This window comes from Trachemys scripta, chromosome 7 (genome assembly GCF_013100865.1).
Source record: "Trachemys scripta elegans isolate TJP31775 chromosome 7, CAS_Tse_1.0, whole genome shotgun sequence".
Lineage (NCBI taxonomy): Eukaryota > Metazoa > Chordata > Testudines > Emydidae > Trachemys > Trachemys scripta.
Genome location: NC_048304.1, coordinates 52,264,525 through 52,276,885, shown reverse-complemented (window position 1 = coordinate 52,276,885; position 12,361 = coordinate 52,264,525). Strand labels below are relative to the sequence as shown.

At 47.8% G+C, this 12,361-nt stretch overlaps 1 protein-coding gene across 1 annotated transcript; it reads right to left on the bottom strand.

Moving 5' to 3' along the window:
* Window positions 1-211: 211 nt before the first annotated feature.
* On the bottom strand, window positions 212-5,855 carry GPX1 (glutathione peroxidase 1). The gene is made up of 2 exons (XM_034776214.1): window positions 5,457-5,855; window positions 212-3,267 (listed from the first exon to the last, which is right to left on the bottom strand). Exons 1-2 carry the CDS (start codon window positions 5,673-5,675, stop codon window positions 2,917-2,919), a joined length of 570 nt encoding a protein of 189 aa, XP_034632105.1. The 5' UTR covers window positions 5,676-5,855; the 3' UTR covers window positions 212-2,916.
* Window positions 5,856-12,361: the final 6,506 nt, after the last annotated feature.

The following is a 12,361-nucleotide window of genomic DNA, read 5'->3' as shown; positions in this document are numbered from 1 at the left end:
TAGCACGGAAGCCCTTGCACATACAGAAATGAGAAAGACATCCTGTTTTTCACTCGGGTGGAGTGAAGCTTGAGTAATAATGTGGTAAACACTCTGCAACACTCAGCTCCAAGTACTGTTACTCAGACCTACATGCAAGCGGAACATTGGCGCTCACATCTGCTGCCACCTTATTACACAGCACCATAGAAGAGTTGGGCCACATGCAGGAGAAAGGAAACAGTTTTTATTACTACAGGAGAGGCAGAAAGCTCCCTGAGGAAAGCAGAACCATTTAGAAATGTAGCAGTTGAAGTAGTGTTATTTTTTTAAGTACACCACCTCCTCCCTTCCCCAAGCCAATAGGTACTGGTTTGTGTTTGGCACACCTCAGCTAGACTGCAATGGAGAGACTATCTCCGCACACACCCCCAAGGGCTTTGCAACAGGCTCACTGTGGGCAGCTTTGTGCAAGGATTAGGTGTTCCTCCCCATAGGGAACAGGATGCTATTTCCCATGAGAAATGGGCCTAGTCAGTTGTGCCTTTATTACCCAATCCTGCATTAGTTTGTTTCCTTTGGGAAAAATCTTTTGTGACAGCTAACCTCCCTCTCCCCCCCAAAAAAGCCATGAACATAACTTAGCTACTCCCTGTAACTGTCCAAACACAGTGCTGCTGGAGTAACTTGTTCAGTAAGTTACTGTCCCCTCTCCCCAACCCATTGCAAGGGAGTAGAGTGCAGCTCATATGTGGCTTGACATATCAGTGCTTGTCTACCCACCAAAATGTTACCAATAGAGTTAAACATATTAACTCTCACATACCCTCCACAGACACTTATTCTGGTATAAGAGAGTAAAACCCTTCCCAAGTGACATACACTAACCCGAAAAAAGCCATTCTTATACCAGCATGACTGCCCACACTGGAGTTACACCCATATATCAGTTTAAATTCACACCTTTTCTTCTTCTAGCATAACATTCCCACATGCACAAGCCCCAAGTTAGAGAGACCAGATATGGTACTTATCTGTTATTTCCTCCATGCCATTTCTCCCACAAGTTGTGGTCTAACAAGTCCCTTGTGCATGAAACATAATAATGTTGATCTACTTGATGCTGTATATGAAGCAGAGTGCCCCCACTCAATTTTGTTTATTGTTCTCTGCCTCCTGTCTAGGGCATAGACAAGAGGCAGGATGTTACAATTTCTTGCAACATCCTGCACAAACCATATTGAATTGAAATTTTCAATATTTTAGGAGTTCATTGTATTAAAAATGAAAGTGTTTGTGTAATTGTGGGATTAACTGGAAATTCTTTGGGAGGAAGACAGAATTAATGCAATCTCTGGCAAGTACTGTGAGCTTCAGAAGCCGATGCTGAACAACATAGCAGACACAACTGATCTTTGTGGAAAATACATGTGAAGTGGAATCCTCAGGCAGATTGCAAACTCCCACGAGGGGCTCAGCCTTTGAAGCTTCATACTTGGGGTATGGGAGGGGACGGGACCTCTTGTCTGCTGCTCACCTGTTACAGAAGAACAGTTCAAAGACCGGCTGTATGAAGGAGTAACTGACTTACTCATGAGGGTTCTTGTACCGAGCACGAGGAACCACAAGAAAACTTCTAGGTGGGGTTTGAAGGACTGTTCACCAGCCAGAGATAAGTTGATTAGTAGGCATTTAGGGTTTTTTTTTTAAATAGTATGTTTTCTCTGTAATGCTGTTACCTTAGGTATACATGTCCTTGAGTAGAAAGAGCTGTGGGGTAGTCTAACTGTGGTACTTACACTGGTTACTGTCTCTGAGGAGAAAAGTACAGCAGGCTGATTTAGGCAGCCAGCTGTTGCTGGGGAGGTCACAGTCCAGGCAGGGAGCTGTGCAGTCTGGAAACACCTGGGTCAGGAGGCAGAGAGAGACTGCCCAAGGAGGAACCTTCCTGAGTACCCTGGAGTGGGTGCCCTTGCTTGGCCACAGAAGGAAATACGGGTGCAGTTGCCCTGAATTGTAACACAAACAACCTGATATCAGGCACTATTCTTGCAGAGCTTCTGAACCAGGGTCCAGTACACCAGTGAGCTAGCAGATCACTTTACAAAGGATGCTCACAAGCTCAAGGGCAAACTGATCATCTGATTGGGGTCAGGAAGGAATTTTCTACCAGGTCCAATTGGCTGAGACTTGGAGCGGCTGCCTTCCTCTGATGCATGGGGTGTGTATTGCTAGGCTGGGCATGACTCCCTATATCATTTATCTGCCGTTGCAGGGCCCTTAGGCATTGGTGGCACCTTAGCCTGTTCTCAGTCTGTGGCACACAACAGTTTAGTTTTCTGGGGACTGAAATGCTTTAGTCTAACCCAAGTTATTGGGCTCTGTACAGTGGTAACTGGGTGGAATATAATGGCCAGTGATATAAAACAGGTCAGACAAGATGATCAAAGGCCAGAAGGGACCATTCAAATCTTTAAAATGACGGTACAATGTGGCAGCCCCTTCTGCATGGCCCTTCAAAACTAAAGAAGCCATGAGACACAAATGCCCAACACCCCATGGCTAACCAGGCAGTAACCTTACACAGAAAAAGACAGATATCTGGTCTTCAGGAATTGTATTAGTAACACAAAGGCTCACAATAAGCTACCCAGACTCAGGGCTGCTTCCCTTGTGGTAGTTTGCTAAAAATTCACATGCAACTTTTACAGAATACATCAAGTGCTTCTCCTGAAGAATTTGGAAGAAGCACCTTCATGAGTAAAATTTCCATGGACAACAGCATTTTACTTGCAGAGCAAAGAGGTCACAGAAAGAGCAGGCAGTCCAGGCTAGGGACAAGAAGGCTAGCAGAATGACTCAACAGGAAGCAGAGATAACAGCAGAGCTGAGGAGAGAGAAAAGTTTCAGCAGGACTTTGGCTTGGTTGAGAACATTCTACGGGACATGCTGAAGGAGCTTTTCAATATCATCTTGGATCTTGATCGTTTCAAAGTGCCTGCTGTAGCGCTTGAAGGGCACGCCATCACGCCCAATGAGGAATTTTTCGAAGTTCCAGGAGATGTCATTCCTGCACACTGGAGACCAGATGATGTACTGTGGGTTGGTCATCAGCGACATTGGATCATCATGTGGGAAAGGCAGTGCCTCTTTCAGGAAAGTGAAGAGTGGGTGAGCATTTGCCCCATTCACATCACACTTCTCAAACATGGTGAAGTTGGGCTCATAACCATTGCCAGGGCGGACATGCTTTAAGGAAAGTAGGATCTCCTCATTGGTAGCGTTCTCCTATTAAGAGAAAAAGGAAGTGTGATCTAGTGCAAGGATAAACACCAACAATTGGAATGTATTCAAGACAGAGCTTCCATCTCCATTACGGGAAGCAAACAAGAGACACAGAGTTTCTGTCTCTTTCACATTCACCTCCTAACACATACTTGTATTATTGTTGTTGTTACTTCTTGGTACTTCTTGCAATGCACATATATTCTCTGTAATTTTATTCTTTCAAAGTGTTATTTTAGTGTTTTGACTAGTCTATGCATTTCATAATTTTTATTTCTTTTACACTTAAATTTAATTCTTGGAGTATTGAGTTCTAAAATGCCTAACCTGTCCTGGTTGGAGTAATTATCCCTATGGTAACTTCTTAAAAATATAATATATATCTAGGTTTTTTTTGTTTGTTTCTTCTGCTGCACATAACAAAATTTATTCCACACATGGATGGAAAAAATGAAAGGGAACTTTGCTTAGCAGCCTCGGCAACATGGGTGAACAGAAATGCAAGTCAGCCTCTTCCACCTGGCACGTTTATTTTCACAAGCACACTTTTTGCCTAGATACATTCTATGCAGCAATGCCCTTGATATCTTATTTGCTAATTCACAACGTTGTTTATTTTGCAACAGTGCCTGGTAACTAGTGCCAATTAAGGAGAGTCTGCTGTAGCCCTGAACCTTAGTTACACTAGCAAGTAGTGTAGTAACAGTAGTAACACTGAACAAAGAAAGGCTGCAGGTCTGTTTGTTTTGCCAAAACACTTCCCCTTCAAAAAGAAGAACACAAGTACTCCTGTTCTTCTTTTTGTGGATACAGACTAACATGGCTGCTACTCTGAAACTTCCCTTTCAGACCCTCTATTACCCCACCCTCTGCCCCAGGCTGTTTTGCTCAGATACCAGCACTGCTGGGAAGCAAGAAGAACATTCTGCGATAACGCCATGCCGGCTAGCACCCTAGCCAATCCACTTAGCTTCAGCCAGGGCTTGCTGTGACAATGCATGAAGATGGGAATGCAGGGCAAACACGGGAAACACTAGCAGCACAGACACATGGGCAGAGAACAGGATCCCCAGCAGGCTTGTTGCTAGCCCACATCACGACGTTTACACTACTATTGTTACTCGTTAGCTGAGCACGGGCATGCCTATGCCTGCTCCAATCACACTACCTAGGTAGGCACAGCCCTGGCAGGTCTCGAGCTGTACACCACTGACACTAGTCTCTAAGGTGCCACAAGTACTCCTGTGCCACAAGTACTCCTGTTCTTTTTGCGGATACAGACTAACACGGCTGCTACTCTGAAACCACTGACACTGCGCGGCATAGCAGTCACTAGGCCAGCTAGGATGTAATCTGGCCAATGGACAGGAGGATGGCATGTACTGGAGACCAGATGCAGGGACTAGCTCTGAAAAGTTCTGGGGATTTATCCCTTTCAGGGGCACCTGCCCTACAGGCAGGGGCGGCTCCAGGCACCAGCACACCAAGCGTGTGCCTGGGGTGCCAAGTAGGGTGACCAGATGTCCCGATTTTATAGGAACAGTCCCGATTTTGGGGGCTTTTTCTTATATAGGCTCCTATTACCCCCCATGCCCTGTCCTGATTTTTCACACTTGCTGTCTGGCCATCCTAGTGCCAAGCCACTAGGGTAGGGGCAACCTGCCAGTTGCTGTGAGGGCGGCAGGCAGGCTGCCTTCAGCGGCATGTCTGTGGGAGGTCCGAGGGTCCTGCGGCTTCGGCGGCAGGTATGCGGGACCGGCAGACCTCCCGCAGGCATGCCGCTGAACTCGCGTTACCAGCGAACTGCCTGCAGGCATGCCGCTTAAGGCTGCCTCACTGCCATACTTGGGGCGGCAAAATACATAGACCCACCCCTGTCTGCAGGACACCACGCCGGCGGGGGGGGGAGGCCCAGCGGGGCCTGTGGCGGGAGGTCTCAGGCATTTAAACCTCCTCTCCTAAAAGCCGCCCCAGAGCCCGCACCCCATGCTAGCTGCCCCGCGACCGCTGGGGGAGGGGTCAGTGGCTGTAGCCGGGTCCGGGCTCGCAGGCCGAAGCGGCAGCAGCAGCCGGCCGGGATCGCTACAGCACAGGAAGCCACTGCAGGGCCTCCCGAGCTAGGCTGTGCGAGCAGCCGCCTCCCGCCCCATCGCTCCCGCGCAGAGAGCCGCCGGCCCTGTCCCCGTCGGTACCTGGTGGCCGAACTGGTTGCAGGGGAAGGCCAGCACGGCCAGCCTGGACCCATAGCGCCTCTGCAGCTCGCTGAGCTGGGCGAAGTCCCGGGCCGTGGTGCCTCAGAGCGACGCCACGTTGCTCACCAGCAGTACGCGGCCCAGGAGCGAGCCCAGCGCCAGCGGTTCCGCCGCGTCCAGCGGCCGCGCCTGCAGCCCAGCCAGACGCCCGGCTGCCATGGGATCGCGCAGGGTATGGGTCGGGAGCTGCGCCCGGGCAGGAGCCGCTGGCCCCCCAGCGGGGTGGGGCCTGGCTAGGGCCGGCCCCCAGAGAGGGGCACGCACAGTTCCCGGGCGGGAGAGTCCCGAGGTTGGGGCCCAGCCCCAGCAGCAGGGGCCAGGCCGGACGGGCGTCTCAGCGCACCGGAGGGTGGAGCTACAGCCGGACCGCGGCTGGCCTCGCTGTGCCCTGGGGTCCTGTGTTTTCTTCAGGAATTAAAATTCGGGGCGGGGGATAGTGAGGACTGATGAGGGGTAAGACCATTAGGGCAAAGGTGGGCTGTATGGCACCATAGTAAAAACTGAAAAATGTTTCAAGACCATTTTATTAGCTTTAACTTATGTTTTTAAATCATCACACAAAGTAAAGTTGGCTACACAAGCTACTATGAAGCAGTATATCTACATCCTTCTTGGTTTCCTGTTGTAATTTTGCACAACTCTGTTAATTAACTTATCGAATGCAGTACATTTATTTTTGGTGGCATCTCGTGTGTCTGGTAACTCCAGTCCTTCATGATATGCTCATGATTGTGCAGAAGGTGACTTCTATTCAGAATTCTATTCAATGAGGAAAAAGAATGCTCAACTGTAGCTATTGTGACTGGAAGTAGAAAGAGATGAATTCCTACTTCTTTCATCCCAGGAAACAGCACAAAGTTTGGGTCGAACCACTAGTGATGATAAAGAAGAAATTGAAGTAAAATCTTCATTCGTTCATCATATGATATTCCACTCTGTGTTCAAATTCTCTATTCTGTTCTGGTCACATGGCAACCTCATTGCAGGTAGTGCCTCACTCCACTCAACTGACCGTGTTTTATAAGACAGGCATCTGTAAAAGCTATGTAGTTGATAGAATCCAGAAGTTGCTGTTGTAGAGATGTAAGAATCAAGTCTGTGTACTTTACTTTTTCAGATGGCTTAACAAACACTTCTTGTCCTCTTAATTTAAGGAGTCAATATAAGTGCCCTAATTAGTCAACTTCTGAACTGAAGTCATTGCTTCTTCTGGTATGTTTTCACTTGATATTTCTCTGATGGATCCAAAGGTAGTTTCCATTGCTGGACAGAGATCTTCTACTGTTATAGCAGATGCCTAGATGACATTGTTTAATGACCCAGGCGGTTTCAACAGTAGACTTACAAGCAGGGCCGGTGCAACACATTAGGTGACCTAGGCGGTTGCCTAGGGCACTAGCAATTGGGGGGCGGCATTTCGGGTCCTTCGGCGGCTACCGCGGCGGCCAGATCTCATAGACTCATAGACTTTAAGGTCAGAAGGGACCATTATGATCATCTAGTCCAGGGGTCTCAAATGGAGTGATTTTCTGCGGCCTGCGAGCCCCTCGCAACCTCCCTGCCCTTCTCCAGTGTTTACCAGAGCGGCTCCGCCCAGACATGCACCGGAAGCAGGGCATGCTCCCTGCCTGCCTGCCCTGCGCAGCTCTGGGAAGAGGCTGGAACATGGGGAAGGGGGGGCAGAGGGGCTGTGTGTGGCTGTTGCTTTAGGCAGCAAGCCAGGAATGGGGAACCGCGGCCAATGGGAGCTGCTGGCGGCGGTGCCTCAAGCAACAGAAACACACAGCCCCTCTGCCACCCTTCCCCACTTTCCAACCTCTTGCGGGGGCAGGGCAGGCAGGCAGGCAGGGAGCCTGCCTTGCCCCCGGTATGCGCCAGGCCAGATCCTGCCCCCCAAACCCTTCCTGCAGCTGAACCCCCTGCCCTGAGCCCCCTGCCACACCCTGCACCCTGACCCCCTGCCATACCCTGCACCCCGACCCCGCCTCACCCCGCACCCCTCCTGCATCCCAACCCACTGCCCTGAGCCCCATGCCGCACCCCTCCTGTGCCCCAACCCCCTGCTGTGCCCTGCACCCCTCCTGCACACTGACCCCTGCCCTGAGCCCCCTGCTGCACCCTGATGCCCTGCTGTACCCCTCACCCCTCCTGCACCCCACACCCCAACTCCCTGCCCTGAGTCCCCACCACACCCCACACCCCTCCTGCACCCCTGGGGAGCAGGGAGGGGGCAGAGTTGGGGTGGGGATTTCGGGGAAGGGGTTGGAATGGGGGCAGGGAAGGGGTGGGATGAGGCGGGGCCTCATGGAAGGGGTGGAGTGGGGCCAAAGGCGGCGGGGCAGGGGAGGTGTCAGTAATGCGGCCCTTGGGCCAATGTACTAGTCCTCATGTGGCCCTCATGGTCATTTGAGTTTGAGAGCGTTGATCTAGTCTGACCTCCTGCACAATGCAGGCCACAGAATCTCACCCACCCACTCCTGTAACAAACTGCTAACCTATGTCTGAGTTATTGAAGTCCTCAAATTGTGGTTTAAAGACCTCAAGGTGCAGAGAATCCTCCAGCAAGTGACCCATGCCCCACGCTGCAGAGGAAGGCGAAAAACCTCCAGAGCCTCTGCCAATCTGCCCTGGAGGAAAATTCCTTCCCGACTCCAAATATGGCAATCAGTTAAACTCTGAGCATGTGGGCAAGACTCACCAGCCAGAACCCAGGAAAGAATTCTCAGTAGTAACTCAGATCCCACCCCATCTAACATCCCATCACAGACCATTGGGCATATTTACCTGCTAATAATCAAAGATCAATTAATTGCCAAAATTAGGCTTTCCCATCATACCATACCATTAATTGGCAAAATTAGCTATCCCATCATACTAACCCGTCCATAAACTTATCAAGCTTAGTCTTGAAGCCAGATACGTCTTTTGCCCCCACTACTCCCCTTGGAAGGCTGTTCCAGAACTTCACTCCTCTAATGGTTAGAAACCTTCGTCTAATTTCAAGTCTAAACTTCCTAGTGTCCAGTTTATACCCATTTGTTCTTGTGTCCACATTGATACTAAGCTTAAATAATTCCTCTCCCTCCCTGATATTTATTCCTCTGATATATTTATAAAGAGCAATCATATCTCTCCTCAGCCTTCTTTTGGTTAGGCTAAACAAGCCAAGCTCTTTGAGTCTCCTTTCATAAGACAGGTTTTCCATTCCTCCGATCATCTTAGTAGCCCTTCTCTGTACCTGTTCCAGTTTGAATTCATCCTTCTTAAACATGGGAGACCAGAACTGCATACAATATTCCAGATGAGGTCTCACCAGTGCCTTGTATAACAGTACTAACACCTCCTTATCTTTACTGGAAATACCTCGCCTGATGCATCCCAAGACCGCATTAGCTTTTTTAACGGCCATATCACATTGGCGGCTCATAGTCATCCTGTGATCAACCAATACTCCGAGGTCCTTCTCCTCCTCTGTTACTTCCAACTGATGTGTCCCCAATTTATAACCAAAATTCTTGTTATTAATCCCTAAATGCATGACCTTGCACTTTTCACTATTAAATTTCATCCTATTACTATTACTCCAGTTTACAAGGTCATCCAGATCTTCCTGTATATGATATCCCGGTCCTTCTCTGTGTTAGCAATACCTCCCAGCTTTGTGTCATCCGCAGACTTTATTAGCACATTCCCACTTTTTGTGCCAAGGTCAGTAATAAAAAGATTAAATAAAGATTGGTCCCAAAACCGATCACTGAGGAACTCCACTAGTAACCTCCTTCCAGCCTGACAGTTCACCTTTCAGTACGACCCGTTGTAGTCTCCCTTTTAACCAGTTCCTTATCCACCTTTCAGTTTTCATATTGATCCCCATCTTTTCCAATTTAACTAATAATTCCCCATGTGGAACCGTATCAAATACCTTACTGAAATTGAAGTAAATTAGATCCACTGTGTTTCCTTTGTCTAAAAAATCAGTTACCTTCTCAAAGAAGGAGATCAGGTTGGTTTGGCATGATCTACCTTTTGTAAAACCATGTTTTATTTTGTCCCAATTACCATTGACCTCAATGTCCTTAACTACTTTCTCCTTCAAAATTTTTTCCAAGACCTTGCATACTACAGATGTCAAACTAACAGGCCTATAGTTACTCGGATCACTTTTTTTCCCTTTCTTAAAAATAGGAACTATGTTAGCAATTCTCCAATCGTACGGTACAACCCCTGAGTTTACAGATTCATTAAAAATTCTTGCTAATGGGTTTGCAATTTCATGCGCCAGTTCCTTTAATATTCTTGGATGAAGATTATCTGGGCCCCCCGATTTAGTCCCATTAAGCTGTTCGAGTTTGGCTTCTACCTCGGATGTGGTAATATCTATCCTCATTCCCATTTGTCATCTTACCATTATCCCTAAGCTCCTCATTAAAGACTAAGGCAAAGTATTTGTTTAGATATTGGGCCATGCCTAGATTATCCTTAACCTCCACTCCATCCTCAGTGTTTAGCGGTCACACTTCTTCTTTCTTTGTTTTCTTCTTATTTATATGGCTAAAGAACCTTTTACTATTGGTTTTAGTTCCCTTTGCAAGGTCCAACTCTACATGGCTTTTGGCCTTTCTCACTTTATCCCTACATGTTCTGACCTCAATAAGGTAGCTTTCCTTGCTAATTCCTCCCATCTTCCACTCCTTGTAGCCTTTCTGCTTTTTCTTAATCACCTCTCTGAGATGCTTGCTCATCCAGCTTGGTCTACAACTCCTGCCTGTGAATTTTTTCCCCCTTTCTTGGGATGCAGGCTTCTGATAGTTTCTGCAACTTTGACTTGAAGTAATTCCAGGCCTCCTCCGCCTTTAGATCCACAAGTTTTTCAGTCCAATCCACTTCCCTAACTAATTTCCTAATTCTTTAAAGTTAGCCCTTTTGAAATCAAAAACCCTAGTCCCAGATCTATTTTTGTTTATCCTTCCATATAGTTTGAACTGAATTAGCTCATGATCACTCAAACCAAGGTTGTCCCCTACAACCATTTCTTCTATGAGGTCCTCACTACTCACCAAAAACAAATCTAAAATGGCATCCCCTCTTCTTGGTTCTTCGACTACTTGGTCAAGGACTCCATCAGCTATCGCATCCAGAAAAATCTAAGCCCTATTATTATTACTAGCTTTTGTCCTCCAGTCTATATCTGGGAAGTTAAAGTCTCCCATGATCACACAATTCCCATTAGTGTTTACTTCATTAAAAACATTAAAGAGGTCTCTATCCATATCCAAATCGGATCCCGGCGGTCTGTAGCACACCCCAAGCACCATCTCAGGGGAGACTCTAGTAGCTTTCTTTCCCAATGTGATTTTTGCCCAGACAGACTCTGTCTTATCCATTCCATCACTTTTTACTTCTTTACAGTCTACCTCATCATTGATATACAGTGCTACTCCACCACCTTTGCCTTTATTTGTGTCTTTCCTAAACAGCACATAGCTTTCAATACCTGTACTTCAGTCATGACTACTATTCCACCATGTTTCTGTTATCCCTATAATATCCGGTTTCACTTCCTGCACCAGTAGCTCTAGTTCCTCCATTTGTTACCTAGGCTCCTCGCATTAGTGTACAAACATCTTAATTTTTGCCGTTTGGCTTCACTGACATTCTTTACCCGATTAGGCACAGACATTCTACTACAAGTATCACTTATTAGACCGGTATACCCTTCCTCCTTATGTCCATTCTCCTGCCCATGGCTGTATCCTTTCTTACTTTGTTTTCTTCCCTCTCAATGTTAAATTCCGGCATTGAGATTACCTGGATATCTCCCAACCATCTCCCCCAAATTCCTAGTTTAAAGCTCTCTTAATCAGTTGTGCCAGCCTCCATCCTAGAAGTCTATTTCCCTCCTTACTCAGGTGAAGTCCATCCCGAGAGAACAGTCCTCTGTCCATGAATGCTTCCCAGTGGCCATACATCCCAAAAGCCCTCCTTATAGCACCACTGCCTGAGCCATCTGTTGATCACCATAATCTTGTCATACCTTTGTCCCCCTTCTCTAGGAACAGGCAGAATCCCACTGAAGATCACCTGAGCCTCGATTTCCTTAAGTGTCTTCCCCAGCCTGGCATAGTCTCCCTTGAAATGTTCCAGCGAGAATCTAGCCATATCATTTGTTCCCACATGAAGGACAATCAGTGGATTCTTTCCCGCTCCCATTAGGATCCTTTTCAGCCTCAGGTCCACATCCCGTATCTTAGCACCCGGCAGACAGCACACCCTTCTGTTCTCCGGATCAGCTCTAGTTACAGGCCTGTCTATTCTTCTCAGTAAGGAGTCCCCAATCACATAGACCTGTCTTTTCCTGGTGATGGTGCGATTCCCCTGTTCCCTCTGGCTGCAAGTCCTTTCTCTTTCTATTATCCCTTGCAATCCTCCGCAACCCATCCCTTATCCTCCTGGGGCTCATATTTGGTGTTGTTATCTCCATTGACTCTTCCCCTCTTCCTATGGGACTAGCTGCTCTTCTCTTCTTCCTTGCCCTCTCACCTTCAGCGACCACCTGCTGTGCCCCTTCTTCATTTTCCAACTCTGCAAACCTGTTCCTGAGCTCGATTTCTCCTTCACTAGCCCGTCTTTTCCTCTGCCTGGTTCTCTTAGTCACATGCTTCCATTGTCCACTTTCCTCACCCAGCAGTCTCCCCTCAGAATTCTTTGGTCCTGCTTCCATCTGCAAGTCTGAGCTTTTCCCCTCGAACCCCCTTCTAAACTCATCCACCTGCATCTCCAATCCACGGATTTTTTCTTCCATCAGCTCTATCAGGCGGCACTTCATGCAGATGCAACTCTTTTCA